Genomic DNA, 27,038 nt, shown 5'->3' on the forward strand with positions numbered 1-27,038 from the left:
GAGGAGGGAGGGGGCTCCACCTCTACATCCAGCTCCATCCGGCCTGACACAGTCTGCACTCAGCAGCCTAAATGTTATGAAACCACTCGCCATAAAACTTTTCCTAACCAAACTACAATGATTCAATTGCAGCAGCTGAAGCTTGGGAGACAAAACAAGCTGTGAGCTGAGCTCCAGCGCGTCATACCTCAATCTCTTCTAAATAAAACTATAATTTTCTTTAAGGGCTTCGCTGCCGGGGACATTCCTGCTTCTGAAAGGAGCTGCAGCCCCCCGACCCCTCGCTCGCTCCACGCATAAACACACGTGATGTATAATCAACAGGGTCGGCATGGCGATGCGAGCCTATACCCGTGGATGTCTCAATTATGTCTGGTGGTTCCTTTTCAGATGTTTACAGCATCAAATAACTTGGAGAGCCTCCATGTGGCTCCGCGCATCTGCTGCACAGACAGAGTGTGTGTGCGTGTGTGTGTGTGTGTGTGTGTGTGTGTGTGAGTGTGTGAGTGTGAGAGAGAGAGAGAGACGGTCAAAGATGTTTCATGGATGGTAAAGACAAACACGTCGCCCCATCAGTCTCTGGGTTCATCTCTTGAAATGTTTGTCTCATCACACACACTCGTCTCTTTTTTCTCCTTTTCCTTTAAGACGTATTTCATCCTGAGTTACCGTACAACAAAGTATAATTATACACCAGCAACATTAACCACAACATAAAAACAACAGAGACCGAGTATCCTAGCAACAAAGTGTCATTGTGGACGTCCTCCTCAGTAAGGAAGTGCAATTAAAAATTTTGCCCAACAATTAAGTCTCAGGTTTCCATTAAGATAAGAGAGAGACAAAACAGAAGGAAGTATACCTCACATACAGCTTGGTATAAGCTACACTTTACACATGTTCCCTGAATGCCTCATTCATTAACTATAGGCTAGAGGTTTTATAGAAGGTTTTCTATTGACAATGCCTTAAGTATTTTCAGGTTTGCATCTCCTGACAGTGCACCTCTGCATTTCTATGGCAGAGAATCAACTGACCAATCAGAGTTTAGAAAGAGTGAAAGCGTTAAACTGTGTTGCTACTGTATGTGACTCCATTCATTCATTCAAAGTGGGTGTCTGTGATCAGTGTGAACATATTAATTGAACCACTTGTATAAAATCTGCCTTCACATCTGAGAGTGACATTGGCAGCAGAAGTACATCCCTCACCACTGATCTGTTAAGGCAAAGCAACAGAATATCAGCTGCTGCCCCAACATGAAACCATCTAACACGCCACCCTAGGCTGAATGAACAAAGTGAAATGGAATGGAAATCTGATTATTGTGCTAATGGAGTCCCTCTTTAAAGTGAAATGCAAAACAAGTGAGCTGAAAGGTTGAGAGAAGCATCTAGCAATCTGATCTGAGTTCACCTCCTGTCAGCTAATGGCTCTGTGAATAAAGATGTGACGAGGAGCTGAAAGAAGAAGATGCAGCGTTCGTATTAATCTTCACACGGAGCACATTAGAGATGCACGGGAGGACAAATGGGGTTTTCAGGTGCGAGAGGACAACGTTGAGTATGTGTGGATGACACCATCTGGATGATTTGTCTGTCAGTCGTCCCCTCTCTCTCACACACACACACACACACACACTGTTACAGTCCTGTTCTGAGCAGGTAAACATCAGCGACGTGATGTGGAGAGTTAGTGCTGACAGGCAGCACATCCAGGCTGTCACAGCTGTCTGAGGCTCAGGCTGCTGCCCCACAAGGGTCAGTGAGGTGAAGCTGCTGACTCTGAAGGCATCTGTCTCATAACCTGCAGAGCTGCTGCTATGGAAGGTGAGAAGTTCTGTCAGAGCTGCTGCTGCTGCTGCTGCTGCTGCTCAACCTTTCTGTCCTTCTGCCCTAGATAACAACACAGTGACATCATTTCATGACCTCTCATTATAGTGGAGACTGGGACATACAGCGAGCTGTGACTCACTCACTTTTATTTACTAGATGCCGGTAATACAGTAGGGAAGGTTACAGCAACGTCTCCAAAACAAAAAGGCTTCAATAGAGCTATTCATCTATATGATATGATATGATATGATATGATATTATACCATATTCAAATCAAAACTACATACAGCAATGATCAAAAAATAATAAAACTAAACTTAAAGGGATACTTCAACATTTTGGCAAATTGGCCCATTGCCATAATCCCTATAGTCTTAGGAGTAGGTTCGTTACCTTTAATTGTCAGTGCAAGCTATTTTTAGAACGGCAGAGCAGAGCCGTGAGCTGCTCAGAGATTCGCTATGGAAGCTCATGGGATTTCTTGGTTTCCCTCATCAAATACACAATCCAACAACTCCAAAACGCTCTCGTGGACAAGTTGTGACCTGCACATTCACCACGCTATGAGATAATAACACAACGTTAAGAGACAGAGTTGTTTTCGAGGCAAATGCAGAGACTGCTTGCCTAAAAACTGCCCCCGACAGGAATACGCATCAGCGGTTTTGCATGAATTTACCGAGAAATCCCATTAGCCTCCGTAGCGTAGCTCTGATCAGCTCACGGCTCTGCTCCGCCGTTCTAAAAGTAGCTTGCACTGACAATTAAACTTTAATTGGTAAAGGTAACAAAGGTATTGCTAAAACTATAGGGATGGGCCAATTTGCCAAAATGTTGAACTATCCCTTTAAGGAAATTGAGTGAAAAAATAAATGTATACATTATACATACATTCATCCAACATCATCATCATCAACATTGTCATCATGTTATTATGGAGTGGCCCTACCGGTGTAACTACACCAGTAAAATACTGTTGATCCAGTGGTGCATCAGTATCACCAATACAATAGAGGGCTGCTGATGCTATATATATATATATATATATACATATATATATGAGCTGTGGTATACTGTATGTGAGGAGATATTAGCTCAATGGACTAATGGCCAGGCAGTGATGGAGTGAGTATTATTAAAGGATTATTGGCTGAGTCGTTACACACCTGGCTGCACCTGTTATGAGTCATTAACAGTCAGCTGAATTGTGCAGCGGCTGACGTGGACGCAGAGCTGAGAATCACAGTCTCCTTCCAACACATCTCCACACTGCTGCAGTCTTCAGGTCAGTGCATCACCCAGCAAGCCCCCCCCCCCCCCTCTTTCTCTCTCTGCCTATAGCTTCTCACCTTCCACTAGTATCCACTCAGACAGTGCTGCAGGTTTTAACAGCAGCTTCTCCCAGCTGTTAAACGTCACATGCAGCCTCCTCTGCTGCAGCGGTCAGTCTGAGCTGATGATACAGACCCAGCAGCTCATTTCCACCCCCCTCCCCTCCCCTCCCCTCCCATGCTTTGTGAGTCTGAACAGTAGCACTAGTAGCATGGTGCTGCTTCTCTTCCCTTTAACCTGTGCCAAATCTCTGTGTGGTCCCTTAGGAGCAGCAGCAGTCATTATTTATCACCTAAACCCCCCTCCCATAAATCCTCAGTAAACATCCCCCTTAATCTTCATCAGTAAAAGTAGTGAGCGTGCACATTTTTAAGCTGCTCTAATGATGACTTTCTCTTATTCTAAATCATGGCGAGTCCTCAGCAGAGACCTGAGAGGTCACATTTTCAGTTTGGTGAGTGGAAAGAGAAGATGTATTAAAACATCAGAAATGACAAAGTCTTTTAAAAGCAGTAGAGTGGGCGCTCCATCCAGACAAAGCTGGACTCCTGGGAGATCCCCCCCCTTTGTTCCCTTGGTTTAGTATAAAGCTGCAGTGATTAACACCGTGCGCACTTACTGACACATGTCTAAGAGTCACTTACTGCTGCTTTCACTGCTCTTTTTAAGAGGACGATTTAAAAATAAATCCAAACCAACACAAATGCACTTTGACTTTGACAGACAAAACAGTGGTTCCTTTTGTCCCCCTTTGTGCTGCAGAGCAACCTACAATACAAGCTTCTTTTACTGAGGCACAAGTGGACAAAGACCTGTCCTGGTTGTGTACTGTAAAATATGTAAATGTATTTCATTTAGTATAAGATCTTTTTTACTCTTAATATTGTTTTAATATTTTTTAATGTTTCCCCCTTATTTGGTATTCTTTAATCCTTTAATGTATTTGTTACCTCTCAGTGAACTTTCAAGTTGCACCAAAAATCCCTCACAGGGCACATTCAGCTGCACTATGGTCCTGTTGGGATGTAAGCAGCCCCCCGAACACAGAGCTATAAGAACCCTCTTGGGGGTAAAATAACTACCAGGGCCTCTATCTATCTATACTTCAAAGAGTTTGCACAAAGGTCTGTGCAATATTGCAGTGATAAGGCGGCATGAGCATGAAAGAGGCTTGTTCTAAGGAGAAGAGCATCAGAAAGACCTACGAGGATGTAACAGAGAGAGACCCCTCAGAGGTGCAAATGGTAGAGAGCACTGGGTAATTAACGTAATAAATATGCCAAACAAGTCCTATAATTGATGTGCATAAGAGAATGATGATATTGTGTGTAAAGTAAAGTATAAAAAGTATGGTAAAGAAGAATGAAATCAGTCGTGCTGTGTTGCGGACGGGGCCCCTGTTTTTCCTTTGTACGGCCCTGGTTTTGTTGAATAAAACTCTACTTCATCGAACTCCAACTCCAAAGAGGCAAAACACTGAAGTTAATCTCCAACCCAGTCCGGGTTTGAAGACACATCAGTTGGTCCAGCTCCTCTAGGGGAAGCTGCGAGGTGTCCTGGTGGTGAATGAGACGGTGCTGAGTGTTTGGATCAAGAGGCTGCAGCTGGAGAGTCACAGCCAGACACTGAGAGGATGAAAGGTTCTCAGTCCTTCACTGAGCCAGTTTAACAAGCCAGTCCTCCGCTCCCTCAGCACAACATCTGCCCATGTCGTTCACTTATGAGTGATTAAAAGCTTCCTATTGCGCCTCGAGTGGGACCCTAACAAGCCCCGCGGCGCTCCGTTCCTGCCACTAAACTGGCTAACATGTGACGGGGTCAACCCGTTCTCCAGAACACACACACGCCTACACACACCTTTAGAAAACAATAAACCGGTGGCTGCAGAAGAACAAAGAAAGAAGAAGATTGGGTCAGGAAGAAGATTCACCAGAGTCAGAGAGTGAGGGGAGTGGTGTTGACACCGTGTGAGAGCCAGTTTTACTGCAACAGCTGCTGAGCCACTTCACCAGCCAGACGTTAGAACTGGATCGCGGTCCAAGGCCTCGCTGCTCGTCTTGACATCCCAATTTGGATCATCACACATTCATGACTCACTTCTTTCAGCACCTACCGCGCTAATAATGGAGAAATATAGACCTGAGATGTCTTTTCCTTTGACTGTTTAACAAGACAAACGTGTGTTGGCCCCGAGCAGACAGAGATGATATCCTTCTCAGTGATTACTGAACACCAGATGTTAGCGCTGAGATGATGCACATCAATAACGGGACATGATTTGCGGTGGACAGAATCTCTCCAGGATTCCAGCTCAATGTGCTGATGGTGATGTCAAAGCTCTTCTTTCATGTGTCTGGTACTTATCTCCTGCTTTGATAGTGTCACCGTAAATATTCCAGCTAATTACCAAGAACAGAAGTGATTGGTAAAATGTGTTTCTTTAGTCTCTGTAAGTGTCTGACTACATCAGACTTTTCCTATCTGTGGTGTTGCTGTCTGGCAGACAGTTGTTGCATATGATGTGACTGTATGTATTTTGGCTTTCCTTTTTTTCCCTTGGAGGTTACGAGAAGAAAGTAGAGAGCTAAGTCTGGTGCTGTTTATTTCTTTGTCTTGGCAGCTCGCGACGATCCCCTTTCAGCTGCGTTTGCCTCATCTTCCTCGGTTAAAGAGGAACTACGTAAGTCTGGTCGCTTTTCCGCTGTTTTGCTAACCCTCATCCTGGCCATGTGCATTTGTTTACAACAAAGCCGGCGAGAAATCAATCAGTACAGTGGTACACAATGTTACGATGTGTACATTTGTGTAGTCTTATCTGTCATAAGCAAGAGACTACGGGTTACGTGGCGCGTCTGTGTCGCAGTGACGAGAGCTGGGATGGCGGCAGCGATCTTGCAAAGTTGTTTTTCAGCCCAGAAACACAATAAGTGACACACACATGGAGGGTAGAGAGCCTCCATTCTCCCTGTAACAAGTTAAGCCATTTATAAAACCATCACAATTACTCCAAAGCTGTTTCATTAAGGTAAAAATGTAGCAGAGTTAAGCTACAAATCCTGCATAGTTCCTCTTTAATTGACATACTTGAAACAAATAAATAACTGACTTACACCAACTACATCTGGTTGTATGTGCTTCCCTCTTCCCTGTGGAGCTGGGCCGTAACAATCTGCACTGAGAGGCTTCTCTAACCCTCTCTACCATGGAGGCAGTGTGTCTGTGGCTGGGAGGAGACTCTGACTTCAGTCCCCTGAAGAGCTGCAGGTCCAGCAGCGTGGACCGGCCATCTGCCCCCGTCCTCTCCACACCGCTCCCCGCCACTCGCACAACGTTTCAAAGCCCTGACTTCCACTCATCCCATTGTCTGTGCATTTCTAGAATGAATTTCCTGATGGCCAGCTGCGATCAAACCAGCGACCAAACGGTTTGATCCTGCAGGCTCGGGGCTACGGACTCAGACTAGAGAGATGATCAATAGGGAGCGCTGATTAATAACGAGGTGTGCCGGTGACAGAAGCGATGAAGATGATAGCAGCGAGTGGCTCACGCTCTTTGTCCTCGTGTGTGAGGCTGCCAACAGATGGAGCCCAGATGAGACCAGTGGCTTTTTAAAGTCTCCAAGAAACCCTAGACTCATTTAGGCCACAAAGGCAGCACCCCCCCCCCCCCAACCCCCCCTCCCCCCCCTCCCAGACCTGATGTTAGGCCAAGACACTGAAAAACAGTCTGCTGTGACTGGGTCTGCTGGACGCTTTTTCTGCATGTTAAGCAGCTGCATCACTGATGAAATAAACATCAGTGTTCACATCACCATTTGTGACATCGTGACATTATGGCGACTGTGTTCAGTTCAGCTTCGGGATTCTCAGCCTGTTGCGTGTTTGACTGGTTTTGTTGGGTTCAGACGCAGCAGAGACTCAGTGAGCCTGAGCAGCCACCGGTCTGCAACACAGACATTCAGTATGATCCAATCATTTCTGTGGAGTTTCATGGAGATTTTCACCAGAAAGTGACGCCACGCAGTCTTTTTTTAAAAATCTGAGTCATTTCCACTGGATTCTGTGTCAATGTTTTTTTGTTTTTTTTATGTTAAAGTGATACTTCACCCAAAATCGATAATTAAACAATTTTCTACTCACCATCATGCCAAGGAAGGATTCAGAGAACTTTCAGAGTTATCAAAACACTTTAGGAGTTCCAAGGGGGGTCCGGTTGGCAACAGATTTCAATATAATGGCGGCAGATAGAGTTCACTTTTGAATCGTCCAAAACACACACTATGAAACATCCAGATACCTCCGTACTGCTCGTTCGTACTGACCCAAGTGTCCTGAAGCCGCCACATGAAAAATGGTTTATGGTTTATAATGACACACAAACATCTCACAGCAACAGAGCCGCTGGGAGCTACTGCTACAACAAGGAACTCCAAAAGCATTTTGATGACTCTGAAAGTTCTCCAAACCATTCCTTGGCATGACGATGAGTAGAAAATTGGTGAATTATCGATTTTTCGATCGGTGAAGTATCCCTTTAAAGGTCCAAAAAAGGTGTTCAGGGAATGTATTGCACCACATAACCCGGCTGTTGAGAACCAGCATCAGGTTCTTCTCACACAATTTTAATTTGGTGTAGAGCAATAAATATGGAAGAGGAGAAACTTTACACACTTGAAGGAGCTTGAATAAAAAAACATTAATCAAGTATTCACAGTAAAATTGTGATAAAGAATAGAAGAACATCTGTTTATTCCCAAACATTCATGTACTGTATCCTTTAGGAAAGTTTCCTAGAATGAATTAACAACACAGTCATGTGCTGTATGTGTTCAACACTGGGGTCAAAACACAAACATCACAGCTCTGTGACATCATCCTGACCTTGCTGTAATCGGTCCTTTCCTATGAAATACGTAACACCATTTCCAGTGTAAATGAGCTGCCAAACAGTGACATAATCAAGTCAAAGTGGACCAGGAGAGTCACGCTGACTGTGACTGTGTGTTCTACAGGAAAGTGTTGCTTTAAAATCCAGATTTTTTTCCCTGCGCTATCCTGCACAGCTCCAGTATCTGCTGACACATCTCTGCGTTCACGTAAGACTTTGACAAGTGTTTGTTTTTCCCCGACATCCTTTGATGAGGTTGCTGAAAGCTAAACACTCACACACACACACACGTGCGCGCACACTTTGAGAGTGAAACTGCACAGTCATCCGTATTGCAGGGAAGCGCTCTGTGGTTTGCTAATGATGTCTGTCTATAATGAGGATTAGTGTAGCGAGGCTTTACTATTTTCTGCTGAATGGGCCTCTTCTGCCGTCTCCCACCTGCCGCTCTCGTGTTTGGAGCACAATTCTTCTGAGAGAAGAGAAAGTCGACTCTTAAACCTGCAGCTAATTCCTTCAGATGTCTGCACAATCAGGAGGATGTGCACCGTCAGAGGGCGTGAGCTTTTACACGGGAGAGGGATTGCAGAGGGTGTGGTGAGGTGACTGAGACGTCTGAGGGATTCATAGCAACGCTGTGAGATCCTTAATCCACACAGAATACATTTATAGTTTTACATCACATGCACTTTTCATCCATACCGCTGAAATACGACGGTTGAAAGTAAACCGACAATGGGAGAGCAACACTGGATGTGACAGGACACGACAACTTAAACTGAAGTGAGAAAAGAAGACAAACTTAAGTATGTTATACATTTTCCATCTCTGGTCTTATCTATGATCACAGGGCTGACACACGGGGAGAGGAAACGTATGAAACACAGTGGAAAGAACAGAATCAGACTCAGATCTCCACAGAGCTACCAGCCTTCTGTCCCACGCTCCTGTCACTTCTCCTTCTCCTCATCTTCACTTTCATGCACAGCGGTTGCAGATGATTCCTTCCGGGACCGAATATGTGGTCTGGAGGATGGGAGAAGGGAAGGGGGGGGGGGTATGCTTCTGTGGACAAGCTCCACCCCCTCCCTCACCCCCAGTTTCATAAACAAATTCCCCAGCAATCATTTGTTCCTACACAAATAAATCCAACCCGAACCAGGGCCAAACCAAAGATGGGCATGTTTTGCAATCTGGTCCGGTCTGACCACTGAGAGCGCCGCACATTGTCAGGAACATCATTTGCATTTCAGTGGCCCCACAAGACACGCAAAAGAAAAACCCTCCGTCCATCACTGTTGAAGCTACCGTACGGAGCAGACATGGAGCTCTGACACCTCATCGTAGATTTGCTGCACTTCTGCTCCATCCTCAAGACAAACTGTAACCGAGGGGGGAAAAAAAGAGAAATGTGTCTGCAGTATTAAAAGCAGTAAGACTGGGGATTTGGGGGATCTAAGAGAGGATCAGCCAGCCTTTAGTTAAAGGATGTAAGTGTTACTGTAAGTCCTGTTTTATTGCATTATAAAACAAAGTCAGAGAAGAGTTGAGACAGCATTTTAAAAGCCGTTCACTTTCACATCAGCAATCAACTCACCAAAATGTGACCTTTCAGCATTTAAGGCCCCATAAAGTAAAAACGTAGATGTCTATGAGTTTTATGATTATAAATCAGCTCAATGTTCTATATGATCGCTGTGAAAGTATTAAAGTCTCAGTCCACAGAGAAATGTACACAGACTGTATTCAGAAACTGAGTCTTAAAACCAGCTGTTAGGACTTATGTAACTTTGTGATGTCACAACAAAGCAGCTGCTCTCAGCTCTGTGATTTGTTTATGTTGCAAAATGAATGTTTAAAGGTATAGTTCACCCAAAATTCAAATTTCACTCATTATCTACTCATCCTCATGTGGACTAAGGGCTGGGAGAAGTTTCAGAGTCCTGCTTAAAATATAGATTTATTTAATTTTTTTCGGAACAATTTCTCATGTTGGGGCTTCAATACAAGAGGGATATTACAGACGAGCTGTGTGGAGGTATTTGGATGTTTTTTGTGTGTCTTTTTGGACGAAGAAAAGTGAGCACCATTCGCTACCGTCATATGGACATGCAGTGCTGCACGGAGACCCCCTGTAACTCAGAGAAGCCACGGAGGACTCTGAAACTTCTCCCAGCCTTTAGTCCACATGAGGGGGAGGAGATAATGAGTGAAATTTAAATTTGGAGTGAACTATCCCTTTAAGTATTAAATATGTCAATGAAACGTTACATTTGTGGAGCCTCCTCTTTTGTGATTGGCTCACCGACCTGTTGTTCCTAGAGCTCCAGAGAGAAGCCTGCCTGAGAGAGGAGCTGTAAAACTACACTAAGTTGTTGTTTTTGGTTTTTAAAACTACAAATATCTCTTCTCATGAATCAACACTTCTAATAAAACACAGAGGCGTCAAATGCAGAGCTGTAACAGAAGCTGGCTGCTCACTATAAACACAGACTTCTACTCTACACTGTCAAAGTGATGAGGTCATGGGTCACACTCTTTTACATACTGTTCCTGACGAGAGCAAATTGGAGCAAGCAGAGGAGGGAGACCTCAGAAACGGGTTATTAATGAATAATTCCACAGTTCTTTGGCGTGCCATCCCATAAACCCGTTGGGCAGTCAGAGGTGATACTCCTCAGCCCTGTAATTATAGAGGACAGTTACAGAGCTGCATATTGTTATCACTCCTATGGAGAAGTTGCCCGTCTTCTTTCAGAAGCTTCACAGGAAGCCTGGAGATTAAGTGTCTTGATCTGATCAGATTCAAAAATAATCAGAACATACTTTAAATCTTTCCATTCACTCCAGTGATGGATGCGTTTTCTTCATGAATCAGACTGACTGTGTGACAAGGGAGTGCTTGTATTGGCTGCTGGCAGCAGATGTCTAAGAAAAAGCAAATCTTTCTTGGCCTTCACACTGACCGTCCACACAGAGGCCAAGCTTTTCTGTTGGATTAGCTCAACAGGAAACGATCGCTTTCAACTGACGTGTGGATCTCTCACATTGTGAGCACGGCTTTGGAGAGAAAGAGCGTATTATCTGTGCCGATTATTCGAGAGGCTCGCAGATGCTGTTGCCGCGCCGGGCTCTGCCGCTGCGCTTCCAGCAGCTGCTGGGTTGGCGTCCGTCCACTCACCGGACCGAGCGGCGACCCACCAGTTAGAGAAAGAGGCTTGTGACTCCTGGATCATCATTTCATGTCCCAAATGGGGGGAAAAATCTGTGCAGAGGAAGTAAATCAGAATCATCTGCCCCTGCACTGACAGCTGCTGCTACTGTGATGTCCCTGGCCAAGGCATTTTAAGCTCCAGGTGCAAGGTGGCCAGTGGCAGGATTCCAACATTCACAGCTCGTGTTGTCAATATGAAGCCAAGAGTGGAAAAAAATAGCTCTGTTTTTTCTTAGGACAGTGGAAAGGCTGTCAGTAAATAACTTGAGTCTCAGATCTCAGGGTCATATCAGGGTTCAAGTTTATGAGATAAAAATTCAACAAAACACTTTTGTATTTCATTTGGTCCATGAAAAACAGATTAAAGTTACATGGACCGTCATTCCAACAGCAGCGACTGGCTGCTATTACTGTAGATAGATAGAAAGATAGATGGATGTTGCCTTCGTGACGCCACCTACAAGTTTCTGAAGAGTGGTTTTGAAGCTGTGAGCTGCTGGTTGGCAGCGCCCGACTCTGCCCTTAACTTGGTGTGATACATGTGTGAATCTGAGGCCGTATTCACACCAGGAAAGTCCCATAGTTCACTTGCTTTGGTGTGGACCACATTTTTTCTTACTTGGTACACATTTGCATTTTTTTTTACAAGCAGATCAACTAACAAACGATGATTTCCTCATTTTCTGACAACAATGGAAGCCTGTCCATCCCAAAGAGGTGCCTGGACTTTGCATTTGGTTCGGTATAGGTTTGGATTGCATTCACACCACAAACGAATCGTACCAGGGTTAGTTTCGGACTCTGGTCGCTGAAGAGGTGGTCTCTGTTGACTTGTTTGGTCCACACCAGAGTCTGGTAGTTTGTATTCACACCTACTCAAAAGGTTCACACCAAGGAACAAGTCTGTTTCAAGTGAACTAAACAGGCCTGGTGTTAAACGCCCTGAGACTCTAGTCTGTGCCGGTCTGTGACAAGTGAAGACTCACCCACCTGTCACCCAAAGGCCACTGTGGGACTGACTCAGTGGTTGGAGCCAGGCTCCTGTGGTCTTTAGTGGAGGTGAACTGTTTGGCTTCACATTGTTGATGAACTTCATCAGTCAGACCTACGACTCAGCCTCAGCTACTGTAGTAATATGCAAATATGCATGACAGAAACAGAGTGACAGTGTCATCACTGCATATTTAATGAGGATGACTGAGGAACGTATTGATTGACAATGATTACCAAATAACTTGCATAAACATGCACGGTAAGTCATTTGTAAGATTGTTCCCTTGACAACCGGCAGTCAGCAACTCAGACTCTACAGTAATTTGGCTTTTGGATTCATAAAGCACATCTCTGATCCTGAGTCACAGTGGTTGGTCTGGACCTGACTAGAAACAGATTAAGAGCTGATCTTAGTTTGTTTCTCATTGGGTTCTACAGAGTTTGATTGACAGCTTTCACACCTGCCCAAATGAAGCACACTAACATACAGTGACACATACTGAACGGACTAAGTGTGAAAGCACCTTTTGCTCCTATATCACTGCATTAAAGGGTGTATCACATGACTTTACAGCAGGTCTGAGCTCTGCACCTGTGCTCCGTCTCCACCTCTCTGCTGCTGTTTCTCACGTCCTTGGACCTGCCTGGGTTAAGGACCTTGACCTGTCTGGACAGCGGCCCTGCCCCGCGCCTGCGTCTTTGTGATATTATGAGTGTGTGTGTGCTTCCTTCCCTTCGCGCCCACTCTATAAGCAGCCGTGCTTCCGCAAACTTCATTTTTCCCAAGCTGGCCGGACCCTCTGTGGTCAGAGCAGGTGCTGGATCAATGGGCTTAGTGAGCGAGCGGCGGAGACAAAGAGCGAGCTGAACACACACACACACACACACACACACACAGAGGTGGCTGGCGTATGGAGCTGCATGCTTGTGGTGCTGCAGCAGCTCGCCCCGAGTGACCAGCGCCTCAGGCTGGACTCTGGGACCAGAGGCGCTTTATGTGGCAATAAAAAATAAGGCAATGTGCAGCAGTTTATCTTTCCACAACTGGTTTAGGACACAGTGACATTATGGGATACGAGGGTTCACATTGACCTTGGTGTTTTCCTCCTTCCTGGTCTTTAATGTTGTTTTTCTAGCAGAGTTTGGCCGTCTGCTTCCACCACAGCTGGACTCACCGTGAAGGAAACGTGTGAAACCAGTTGTGAAATACGCTCCAGTGACGGGACGATGAAACTTTATCGAATTCATCACCTGTTCAAACTAACAAGTGGTGGTTAGTGTAACGTAAATCTTATAAAGACCAAAAAGCAACAACGACAACAACAAAAAAGCTCGACACACTAACTGCACAGCTCTGGCATCTATTGACAAAGAGCCACAAAGACTGACAGACAAAAAACACACACTGTCAGGGCCTGACACACTCCTCGCCCACAACGTCTCACTGACAAAACGCGCCAAATCAGCTCAACAGCTTTAGTCACTTTTAATGGCAGGAGGGCAGATGCCAGGGCAAAACCAATGCTGCATAAACACTTAGTCAACTCCAGTTAAAGTGAGGGGTAATTATCTCACAGTGACGACAATCAGCAGTTATACAGCCCGTCGTCTCATTAACAGAGGGGAAAACGACACCGCCAGCATCACTCAGCCACATGGCAGCCAGAAATACAGATTACTGAAGAAGGCGTAGTAAATCAAGTTTGAAGTTTTCACTGCTCCACTGCATTTTTTGGTCAAGTGGCAGTGTGGTTACTCCACTCATCACCATCTCCACTTGTAAAGATGCTTACGGTTTGTGAATGATTTCAATCAGAGTCCTGGTCTGAGATTAACACTGGAAGAGTCGAATGACAGTTCAAACTCTGGTGTGTGATCGGTTTGAACTGGAGCCACACACACACACACACACAGGGCTCAGACTGTTACCGATTAGAACTGAGGAGTTGTAAAGTGCCCATGTTGTATAAAGGTAAATGTCCATGTGTTTTGGATTAAACAGCAGATCGAGCTTCTTAATTAATATGTGTGAAAGCAGTCGCAGCTCTCAGCACCACCAAACTGGATCCACCGCCCAACCTTGCAGGATTTAGAGAGTTTCACCTGAAATCTGCTTCTCAGAAAACAATCAGCCAATCGGAAGAGACAGCCAGAACCTCTTCCCTTCTGATTGGCTCTGACCTGTTAACATTAGAGCTTCAGAGAGAAGCCTGAGAGAGAAGTAAAACTACACTGGGATGGTTTTAGATTTTTAAAACCACAAATATATCTATTTATGGATCCACACTTCTCCTTAACAAAAAGAGAAGTTTCGAAAATAATTTTATGACATGTAAAAATACTCTGCTTTAGATAATAATGTGAGAAAATGTAATTACCTGGCTAGTAAGTAATCCTTCAAGTTAAATAAATCACAGGAAAAGTGTAAAAGATGGGGCTAATGGATGCACACAGGTGGTAGGAGGACTGTGACGTTATATGTCCTCTATTTAATGGTCTATTCTATGGTCAGCAGTGGTGCACAGCACTAACCCAGTGGAGATTCATGTATCCTACTTTAAGCAAAATCTTCTTAAACACTTTAATAAAGAAGCTGCTTCACTAAATTCAACTGCTTTACTACCTTTGGGATGGCTGCTTCCAACAGGTCACTAAATAAATCTGAAGAGCAGTGAGATGATGAATGTGGTTGGAGGTGAAATGTGTTCATCTGATAATGTGACCACTCTGGGCCTCGAAGTGTTAATCTAAAGGAAACCGTGTGAGCGGCTGTGAGGGGAAATGTGTCTGTGGTAGAACCGCCAGCAACTCACTGACATCTGAAATGTCACAAAGCAGACTTCACTTCACCAACCTCCATCAGTATTTCATGTAAAGTCTTAATCTGGAAAAATAACGATGCGCCACAGCTGTCAAATAAATAAATAATAATGAACTCCAAAACCTCTCAGTGGTATGTAGGTGACTATTTATCAGACGTTTTCCAGCCCCGGGTTTGTGTTATAATGTTGAGGGGATGTGCTGAGGATGAGAGCGTCACCTGAACTCTCTCTGAGCGATGACTCGGGCTGACAGGCTGTAATCCCTGAGGTCTGCTACACTTTATTTTACTCCCGTAGCCTCAGTCAGAATATTAAAGTATAAAGCTGCAAATATAAAACTTCATCCCGGCTCCACAGCAGCGCAACTAAATCTCAGCGCTTCAGATAAAACATAATTCACTCTCATGCAACAGTGCAGCAGGAGATGGATGCGGCTCGGATATAAAGGTTGAGACACTCACCATTTGTGACTGGCTCCTGGGGCTGCCATTGATATCCTCCACCTTCTCATTCGCTGCGTGAGAAAAGACACAAGAAGACTTTTCACTGTCGTCCCATTGTCAACTTTAACATCCAGACGTTCCAGCCTCTTCTCAGTTCAGGTGCAGGAAACCTCTGCTGAGGTTCGCGTAGGAGAGTCTGTGTGTGTGTGTGTGTATGTGTGTGTGTGTGTGTGTGTGTGTGTATGTGTGTAAATGTGCATGTGTGTGTGTGTGTGCGTGTGAGTCGAGGTGGAGAGCGACGCAGGAGAGGTCTGGGAAGCAAAGCTGCCTAATTCGTCAGCTGCCGCCAGAGAATTACTGACAGGCCTGCTTGGCCTCATTGTCTGTTTGGGCGAGCAGGGAGGGTAAAGTTTCACTCCAACAGAGAGAGAGAGGGGGGGGGGAGAGAGAGAGAGAGAGAGAGAGAGAGACAGAGAGAGAGAGAGAGTGTAGAGAGTGAGGAAGTTGATGGAAAAAAAATGAAGACAGTATCAGTGAGAAAGACAGATTATGAAATTGAGAGGAAAATGTGTGTGGGGTGTGTGTGTGTGTGTGTGAGAGACAAACAGAGAGAAAAGAGAGTCCCAGAAAGATAAAAGTTGAGCACAGTAGAGAGAAAGAGAGCAAAGAAAGAGAAAGAAAGTGTGAGAGAGAAAGAGAGAGAGTGAGAGAATGAGAGTAAAGACAGTAGAAAAAGAATGTGAGAGAAATGTGTGTGAAAGAGTGAGGGTAATTACATAACAGCCAATTTGTGCAAGTTACTTGAAATATGAAGTTATTTAAAGGTCTTGTATAAGGTACATGTCCATGTCTGTTTGGATTAGAAAGCAGGATAAACCTGACCTCAGTCCACAGAGACGTCGTACACACAGTCTGGATTCACAAACTGAGTCTTAAAACTTTGTGATGTCACAACGAAGCAGCCACTGCCCTAGCCACACCTCAAACTCCGCCCACCTAGAACCACCAGCCAAACCTCGCAGGATTTAGTCTTCACCTAAGATCGGCTATATTTTTATTCTAGCGCTCAGGAAACAGTCAGCCAATCAGATGAGAGGCTCGGAGCCTACCCTCCTCTGATTGGCCCCCTGATCTATTGTTATTGGAGCTCTATAGGAGAAGTAAAACTACAGTGAGTTGTATCTTCCTCAGGATATCAGAACGGCCAATAAAAAATGAGAAAAGTGTAAAATTGGGACTTTTAAAGTGTGGTGTGAAAATGTAACTGCATTCCTGTCCGCCACGCTGTCCGCCTGCGGTTTGGTCTGGAGGTATTTATTGACCATTAACAGCTCCCGCAGCCTCAGTGATGTAGCACCGCAGCCTCAGAGTGAAGCCTGGGGGGCCACACACCCTCCAGACCTGAACACAACCAGGTGAGTGCTGCAGTCGTAAACCACTAAACTGTTACATTGTTTTTCCTGCAGCTTCCTAACAGCCCCCTCTGTGGTTGAGGTCTAATGAACACGCTCTCAGCAGGTTTCTAGAGGGAAACCCTATCAGGCTGCTTCTCTCTCTGCCAGCCGTCACAGAGCCACGACAACAACACGTCTTTAAACGTAAACACGGGTCATTTCAGGCAGTTGAGAGAAAAAAAAAAAAAACACACTAAAGCACAAATTATACTTTCCACATGTGTGTAGCTTCCAGAGTCCACTTGGCATCGATGTTCATCATCGGCCCCGGCCTGTGAGGGGCCATATGGCCAATCTGTACGCAGCCCAGAATTTATGACCTCACACACCGTAAAAACACATTCATGTGCACATGCTGCTGCTTTCATGGTCAGTGTTAGTGCACTGGCCAACACTGAGGATGCAGCATGTATTTAAAGGGATAGTTCAACATTTTGGCAAATTGTCCCATTGCCATAATCCCTATAGTTTTAGCAGTAGGTTCGTTACCTTTAACTGTTGGTGCAAGCTGTTTTTAGAACGGTGGAGCAGAGCCGTGAGCTGCTCAGAGCTACGCTACGGAGGCTAATGGGATTTCTTGGTTTCTCTCATCAAACTCATCAAATACACAATCCAACAACTCCACAACGCTCTGGTGGACAAGTTGTGACCTGCACATTCACCACGCTATGAGATAATAACACAACGTTACCACACAGAGTTGTTTTCAAGGGAAATTCATGCAAAACCGCTGATGCACGTTGCCTTCAGGGACAGTTTTTCATCAAGCAGTCTCTGCATTTACCTCTAAAACAACTCTGTCTGGTAACGTTGTGTTATTATCTCATAGCGTGGTGAATGTGCAGCTCACAACTTGTCCACCAGAGTGTTTTGGAGTTGTTGGATTGTGTATTTGATGAGTTTGATGAGGGAAACCAAGAAATCCCATAATGAGCCTCTGTAGCGTAGCTCTGAGCAGCTCATGGCTCTGCTCCGCCGTTCTAAAAATAGCTTGCACCGACAAATAAAGGTAACGAACCTACTGCTATGACTATAGGGATTATGGCAATGGGACAATTTGCCAAAATGTTGAACTATCCCTTTAAGACGGTGTAATAAAGTTGAATTGAATTGAATATTCTGCTCAAACCTAATTGCCCCCCCCTCTGCCCTCTGTGTTATTGAGGCGGTAATGAAATGACTGCACTACTGCTGAAACAAGTATCTGGTACAGTAATGTGTTCAATAAATAAGAGACATGAGGGGTGAGAGAGACAGAGAGAGAGAGAGAGTCCTAGAAACAGTTCAACAGCGAGGGAGAGAGAGAGAGGGAGAGAGCAGCAGAGATGAAGTGAGATAAAGAGTGACAGAGACATGAAAGCAGAGAGACAGACAGAGAGACAGACAGACTGTGTGCGCTGCAGCGGGACACACATGCCTCTGCGCCCGGCGTGTCACAGTCAGAGCTCAGCCCAGCACCCAGAACTACAGGGAGCTGCTGTGATTTGGCCCAAATATCACACTGAGGCACAGCTTCCCTCGACTCACCACAACAAAGACCAAACAGCTCAGTGTGTGTGTGTGAGTCTGTGTGTGTGTGCAAGTGGGTGGTCGCTTCATCTACCAGAAAGAATGAATTATACACACACAGTGTTTTAATACTGCAGATAACACATGGATTTATTTATCTGAGCATCATTAATAATCTTTAAATATTTAAAGTTGTGTCTGAAGTAAAACAATATAATGTTAGTTCTGGTGACACAACACTGACAAACAGAAGTCAGTGTGTGTGTGTGTGTGTGTGTGTGTGCAGACTGACCTATGATCTGGATGATCTGTGCCAGCAGGACTCCATCAGTGATGTCCTGGCTCAGGTCCTTGATCAGGCGCGGGCAGCCGGACTTGGCCAGGTAGTGGTTGGCCCAGTCTGTGTAAATCTGCAGAGACAGAACAGACACTGTCAGTGTGTGTCTGAGAAACACAGATACAGAGAGGAGGTGTGTGTGTGTGTGTGTGTGTGTGTGACAAACAAACACAGTTTTCACTGATTTAGTATTGGTGCATTGGCCCCTTCATTAGACCAAACAACAAACTCTTCAGTGTTCACAGCATCGTAAACTAGCCCCAAAATATTAGTAGCATCAGTTAATACTCATGTGATCTGTTCAAATTCATTCAAGTAATTTAATGTGCATTAAAAAGCAACATATTGGCAAACTGTAGAGAAAGGACAAAGCTGGATAAAAAGTCAAAAAAAGAAGAGTAACTTGAGTTTGTGCTCTAATGATCTGCAGCAGGAAAGAGTCATGTGACCTAACAGTGTTTCCTGATATTTAGACTCTTCCTCTCAGAAGATTAGAATATCATCAGAAGATCTTCATTAGACATAAAGGACGAGTCAAGCCGTTAAAAAGCAGATCTTTTCTGATAGAAGAACATCTGGTTATGTTGTTTTTACAATCCATCACTGAGCCGGTGCCAATTCACAGCAAACACAACACACTGATGGGACATCATCATCATCCCGTTGACACAGGAAGTTCACTTCACATCAAAGATGATCAACATAAATCACTTTACAGAAGCCGTGAGGAGGAAAAAACAAAACAAAGAGAAGGACAAACAACATGGAGCAGACTGAAGTGTGGGAGGGTCTCTGACCTTTGACCCCTGACCCCCCCCACCCCCCCTCCTCCCTCCTCCATGCTGTCTGCTCTGCCTCTGTCTTCTCTGCAGTGACACTGTAAATGTCCACACACTCATGCTCTCCACTACACAAACACAAATATTTCATGGAGCCCTGGCTGTCTGGGGGGGGGGGGGGCAAGGAGATCTCCACTGTTTATGATCTTTCTCCAAGGGATTTGTAAATGATCCCAGCAAACATTTTGATAGATAGATGTTAATATGACGGCCTCCACTGACTCCAGTCAAAGACAATACACAGTCTGTCAGCAGACCGCTGGACATTCAGTCCAAGTCTGTAGAAATAAAGACGCTGCAAATTCCTTCAGAGAGACAGTTTCACAGATACAAATAAAAGTTTCTACTATTTATTCTACATCATGCGGTGATGAAGACATTCGGTGCAACAGGTGGATTCACTTTCCTGTCTGTGTTTGTCCGGCCGGAAGAGCAACATGTCAGCTAATCTTCTGTATTGTCACCTAACCCTCTTAACAGCCTCTTTGTCTTTCATTAGAGTCCATAAGCCAACCGACGCTTTGTCCGTCAGGCGACAGACCGACCTCCACAGCTGCTGCCGCTCCACACAAGAGATGTGATTCACATTTGGCCGCGTGACAGCAAAGCGCACGTACTGTATGCACTGACAAAGACTCAGGTTTCTGGTGTATAAATAGGAGGATGGAAGAAGGTCCGTCCCACATCCCAGAGACAGTTTTCTAACTTTACCCATCATCACTTCTTCTTCTCTCCACTCACACAACTTTTCTAAAAATGTCCTCCCAGACTGCTCTGACTAAGAGACGGTACCTGAGGAGCAGCAGCTGAAGCAGATCTCCTGCCTCCCACTGTGCCCAGCGTGTGTTTGATACACATTTCTACAGACAGCCATGGAGCAACATCTTTCTTCCTACGTAACTATGCTCAAATTCAGATTCTGGTACCAAAAAGAAAAAATCTATACCCACCCAGCACATATAAAGACAGAGACTGCTGCAGAAACTTTTCTTCTTGTCTCCACATTTAAAGCAAGACAAACGGTGAGAACCTGCTCAGGGATGTACCGTTTTCTACCAGCCTCTGGTATAAAGTTCTGTGTCTTCTCCTTCTTCCATCCATCGGCTGTCAATCAAACTGAGACAGAACTCCATCACCTTTGTGTCGGGGTTTTCCGCAGACGAACTTTCAGTAAACAGAAAAAGGCTCCTCAGCGCGTCGGATGGTCGACATTTCCCGAGGAATTCCCTCATAAACCCTCCTCATGATGAAATAATCCCTTTTTCCCCTCGTTTACCTCACACACCACTCTCAATTAAAAGCGTTCCTCTCCCGCCCTTTTTCCTTTTTCTTGGAAGCGGGACGTTCTGCTCCTTTAAAGACGCCGCCTCTCAGAACTTTCTATCTGTTGTGGTTTGTTTCAGCGACTTTCTCCATGATGAGGAGTCGTAAAGCGCAAAACCCGAAAAAATGAGAGCCGTCATCGGGGGAAAAACACACACACACACACACACACACACACACACACACACAAAGGCAAACTGGCATCCACTAAAGACCTGATGGTAACATACAAACGCACACACACGCTCACCGAAACAGGCGGACACAAAAACACGCGCGCCGCAAATGCAAAACCACATCCCATCGGGGGGCAAGTAAACAACCAGGAGAGCAGGAGGATGGAGAGGGAGAGAAAGTGTGTGTGAAAGAGAGAGGAAGTGTGTGTTTGTGCGATTCCTGCTGACAGCTACAGTCACATCAGGCTGCTGCAGTCCGGCACGGCTTCAACACAAGCTGCTGGACAGCTGAGGAGGAGGAGGAGGAGGAAGGTTTGATCTGTTACATTGTTGAGCACCCCCCCCCCTCCCCCTCCCCTCTGCTGTACATCTCCCTCTCTCCCCCTCCTCTTAAGAGAGAGTGAGGACAGAGGATTTCTGCTCCTGCAGAGACGCTGTGGTTCAGACCAACTTTCCTGTAAGTAACAGAAATGTTTCCCTCCAGATTTATCTCAAATTATAACTAAATGCAAATGAAGACAGGTTCCTACCCCCCCACCACCGCTGCTGCTGCTGCTGCTGCTGCTGCTGCTGCATGATTATTAGGAGTGGGTTCATCAAGACTGACAGCTCGTGGTGCTAATGCTCCGCTCTCCACCCCGGCAGGTTTTTAAAGGCACAAAAATTGAAAACGCAGGTATAATTAGGTAGATATAAACACACACAGGGAGGCCTGTCAGTCACATCCACCATGCTGAGGAAAGAAAGAGGGGAGTGATGAGAGGGAGGTGGAGGATGCAGCACCCAGTGGAGGAATTCAATTTGAGCACATTTACAGCTATTTTTCCAGATGGAGATATTTGCACATCCAAATGTCTCCTGTGTCAGACCAGACGGTGTCTCACTCAGCATCACGGCTCCTCCATCACCTTTCATCCTGAGTCTCTCTAGAATGAAGGTGCAGAGGTTCTACGTATGTCCAGTCCTTGACAGAGTTCCTACCGAGGAACACAAAGACAGGATGTTGGACTATTCTGGCCACATGGTAAACGTGTAAAAGCAACACTGCTATCAGATGTGGCTGTAGTTTCTGTCTGAGCTGTAAAAGTTGGAGGATCACCGGTCCAGAGAGACTGAAACTTTAAGATGATCAATAAATGATGATGCTGAGCGGGAGCGGTGAGCATGATCTCCTTCTACTCAACACTGAAGTGCACCGATGGTTAAAATAGCTCTGACATTCTCCATGCAGCCTGGAGGTCAGAGCTCCGTCCGCTCCTCTGTGCAGCAGGTGAATGTTTAAGTTTCAGAGTCGTTGTCTGTTCACTTCTCCTGATGTGCACGGTTGCAGAAATGTCTCCATTTGTAAAGAAAGTCTTTGTGACTGCTCAGAATAACAACAGCAGCGTTTGTTTTTGCTCCAACCTGTCCACCAAGGAACAGCCTGTGCTGCAAAATACAAACTTTTAAACTAAAATATGTCGACTTGTGGAAGTGAAAGCCCTCACGCTGGCACCGCGCTTCCACGGGAACACAATAAAGTTTCCAGCCAAAGCCATCCTTGGCCTGCTTCGCTGCTGCATAAACCCTTCCTATACCATTGATTCACATTCACATGACTCTGTGTTGCACAAACTGGACTAAACTTGACCTGTAATTAAAAGACATGTGTCAAACAACATGAACCCTGGAGGTAAACAGCTGCAGGACGGCTCAGAGCAACGCATTAACGTGCAGCTCGATAAAAAAGTTGCTCCAGATCCAGGTTTGGGCTCTTTCAGATCTCCTCTGTCAGCAGATCAGATGGAGCTCAGACGCAGCCAGAGAAGATGAGAGGAGATTAAAAACAGCAGAACAACAGCGTCTCTCCCTCCGACTTCCACTCACAAGGTGAGAATGAAACAAGCTGGAAGCTTCAGGATGTGACTGATGTCCTGGCTCTGACCTGGGACCTGTGTCCCCCTCCCTCACCCTCCCTCACCCTCTCCTCTCTTCCTGCCGTAGCGCAAAACATCAAAGCGGCAGAAGCAGCATCTCTGGAGGAGCCTGTCTCCACCGACTCCCTGATCCACTCACTTGACGACTTCCTGAGCGGAGCGGTGAGTTGAGCCAGTCAGGCTGCCGCTGCCGTCAGCCGCTCCTCTCTGAAGCCGGCGCAGCCACACAGCGCTGAAGCATCAGCAGCAACGCCACCTTCAGTGCTGCTGACTGAGAATACTGACATCATACACACACACACACACACACAGGCTGGATGACACAAACACACACATACATGCACGTTCAATCTACAGATTCCCTAGTAACTCATACACAAGCAACACACACACTGAACCCCTCCTCCCTCCTTCCTCTCTCTCTCGGCAGCCAGCATCAATCAGCAGAAGTCCAGTCTCTCTGCTGATGTGATCCTTATTGATGGCACATGAAGTATCTCCCCTCCTCTTCCTCTCCTCCTCTTCCTCTCCTCCTCTTCCTCGCTACCTGCTCTGCAGATCCGTCCCCTCGGCGTCACCGATTCCCGGAAAAAAAGAAAAGCTGCAACCAACCCAGCCGGCCGGCTCTTCCCCCCGCAGCAGATAAACTGCCTTCAACAGTCCTGATCACAATGCAGTGACTACAGCTACGCAGGTATTATTGGCAGAGCCTGCAGTGGTGCAGCGCGGCCTCTGGAGGGAGCCGGGCAGACGGAGAGAGAGTGAGACGCTGGAGTGAGAGCAGACGGGGCAGAGAGGAACTTCAACCCAGCAGGACCGACTGTGTTTATCAATGTGTCTCAGCTGGACCACTGTTAATGCACAGGCTCTTTAATCAGGGCATCATTCCAACGTTGTCTCCTAAATTAAAGAGGCTGATTGCATTGGAGTTACAGGGGACCCTCGCAGGACGTTTAGCTGTGTAATGCTGTTTGAAAGAGACGAGTCGGGGGGGGGGGTCTCCTCCGAGGCTGCATCCGCCTGCCACTCCCACATGGCTCCTAAATGTAATTAAACACAACATACAGCCACATTATCTTAACAAGCAGCGGCCAATGGAGTGGAGAGCACTGTCTGTCTGTCTGTCTGTCTGTCTGTCTGTCTGTCTGTCTGTCTGTCTGTCTGTCTGTCTGTCTGCCTGTGTCTGTCTGTCTGTCTGTCTGTCTGTCTGTCTGTCTGTCTGTCTGTCTGTCTGTCTGTCTGTCTGTCTGTCTGTCTGCCTGTGTCTGTCTGTCTGTCTGTCTGTCTGTCTGTCTGTCTGTCTGTCTGCCTGTCTGTCTGTTCACCTGTCTGTCTGTCTGTCTGTCTGTCTGCAAAACCTCTTCAAAATGAAGATAGGAACATGTTTTAAAGGTCTCATATATAAAGGTAGATGTCCATGTATAAGTATATTTGATTATACAGCAGATCTAAGTTGTATATAAATACTATAAAAGTATTAAAGCCTCATTCCACAGAGAAATACAACCAGTCTGTATTTAGAAACTCTACCTTAAAACCACCCGTCAGGACTTCTGTGACTTTGTGATGTCACAACAAAGTAGTCGACACTACATTAATCCTTGCCCTAAGCCCCGCCCCCTTGATTCACCATCCAAGTGTGCAATCAGAAGAGCAGCTCAGAACCTCTGAATAACGACATGAGACAATCTAATCACTTACATTCATCTCTTCCCCTACACCGAAACCTCCAGAATCTGAAGTTGAACAGCTTGAGACAGGAGGTTTCATACTTACATAGCTGAGTGACACTGCAGCTTCTTAACAAACACAAAAAAAACATGTCTGAACTCAGATTTAAGGTGAGAGGAGAGAGGCTTCATCTGATCAATGAGAAAACAGCCTTCTTTTGTTTTCTGCATACACAAGATCAAACGTCCTCAGCAGCAAAACACATTTTTCAATGTGGGGGGGGGGGCTTGAATTTGATATTGAGCAGCTCCAGTCCTTGTATAACCCTGTAAATTGGCAACAGGGATCCAGCGAAAGGCAAACTGTGGTTCATATTGTCACATTTCTGGCTCTGTCGGGCTGCAGAGATTTGAATTTAGTTGGACTTTTCTAAAAGTATAAATGCTGCGCAACCGGACAGCTGTGCACGCCGCAGTGAATCCTAGAGGAAGTCAAAGCGTGAATCGGTTTTTCTCGGGTCGTTAAAGAGATGAAGGTCCTAATCCTGGAGATACGCTGCGGCGAGCATCTGCTGCTCTGGATGTTCACACTGAAGAAGAAGTCCAAGTGAGAGATACAGTAACCAGGAGGTTTCTGGAGGCAGATGGACTCCTTCAACGTCCAAGTACAGTATCAAAGCACCTGGAAGCCATTTCTACCATGTGAACCTTTTTTTTTTTTTGCTGACACATCTCTATTCCCTCTGAAGCCATCATTATCTTGTCCTGGCAACGGGATGGAGAGGCCTCCTTCAAACCCACCTAATCCAGAGGTAATAGCAGCAGGCAGCCTCCCAACATGGCTTTACTCCAACCTCACAAACACCCAAGTGAGGAGTTTACAGCAGCAATATACAAATGGTGTTCTTGGAGTTCCTGTGTGGCCTGGTGCTGCACAGACGCATCAAAAATAATCAAAACAAGACAGCATTCTCCAAAATAATCTTAAAAGTGGCAGAGATGATGTGAAATGTGCAGGCTGCGAATGGGACGATCCGGGGTTACAACTTTATTAGCACGCCAGCTGTCAATCAAAGCCGAGGCTGGGAGTCGGGGCTCAGGAAACGTCTGTTTGGTTGTATTTATACGGACGATAAAACAGCTTCACACGCAGCGATAAAACACTGAACGCAAATGTGACCGCAGAGGAAAACAAACAGAGGGAAAGGACGATTGTGAGTGATCAGGTTTACACTTGAAAGCATGTCGATTCAGTCTCCAGAGGGAAGAACTCCTTTGACTCCTTGGGCCAAAAGTCTTACTCAACGTTTCCTCACAGCTCGTTCAGAGCATCTCTGTTTATTTGGCTTGGTTTTTTCCAAAGGAAACATGTTCCTGCTTCATGTTTACCCACCGGCATGCAGCGCCAAGATACAGGTGCCTTGCTCATGGGAGCTTAAAGGAATAGTTCAACACTTTGGCAAACTGGCCCATTGCCATAATCCCTATAGTCTTATCAGTAGGTTCGCTACCTTTATTTGTCGGTGCAAGCTATTTTTAGAACGGCGGAGCAGAGCCGCGAGCTGCTCAGAGCTACACTACGGAGGCTCATGGGATTTCTTGGTTTCCCTCATCAAACTCATCAAATACACAATCCAACAACTCCACAACGCTCTGGTGGACAAGTTGTGACCTGCACATTCACCACGCTATGAGATAATAAAGGAAAATTACGAGACAGAGTTGTTTTCAGGGTAAAAGGTGCTGAAAAACTGTCCCTGAAGGGAACGCACATCAGCGGTTTTGCATAAAACAACTCTGTGTGTCCAAAATAGCTTACACCGACAATTAAAGGTAACAAACCTACTGCTAAAACTATAGGGATTATAGCAATGGGCCAATTTGCCAAAAGTTGAACTATCCCTTTAAGTAGCTGCAGCACAAGGTAAAAGTCAATTTCACTTCACTTCACTTTCACTTTTCAAGCTCTTTTAACACATTCAAACCTTACTGACCAAATGAGTTCACTACAATGAGCAGACAACAGGGATGAGGCTCGGGCCTGAACCACCGCTTCATGGTGCCACGGTCTGCCAAGACACTTTGTCGTTTCAGGGGAAATCCTGAGCAGAAAATGATATAATTGCACGGCTGGGAGAAAAGTTTGGACACAAAATCCATCCTGGATGCACTCGCACACGTCAGTCATCGCTGCTCTCTTGTAGCACAAGCGGGCGGCTTAGGGCCAAAGAGTGAAGACAAGGGAGGATCGGTCTCAAACAGAGATGACAGCTCCAAAACAGCCTGAA

The 27,038-nt window shown here is 45.6% G+C and overlaps 1 protein-coding gene across 1 annotated transcript in view; it reads right to left on the minus strand.

Moving 5' to 3' along the window:
• The window catches only part of nav3 (neuron navigator 3), a 224,546-nt gene that overhangs the window by 140,179 nt on the left and 57,329 nt on the right, over nt 1–27,038 (minus strand). The window contains exons 2-3 of the mRNA XM_085769707.1: nt 18,782–18,899; nt 15,545–15,597 (exon numbers count right to left, since the gene is read on the minus strand). Coding sequence (XP_085625833.1) covers nt 15,545–15,597; nt 18,782–18,899 — 171 coding nt within the window. The remainder of the gene's footprint in view (nt 1–15,544; nt 15,598–18,781; nt 18,900–27,038) is intronic.

Source organism: Trachurus japonicus, chromosome 23 (genome assembly GCF_045865225.1).
Source record: "Trachurus japonicus isolate A0001 chromosome 23, Traja_1.0".
Lineage (NCBI taxonomy): Eukaryota > Metazoa > Chordata > Actinopteri > Carangiformes > Carangidae > Trachurus > Trachurus japonicus.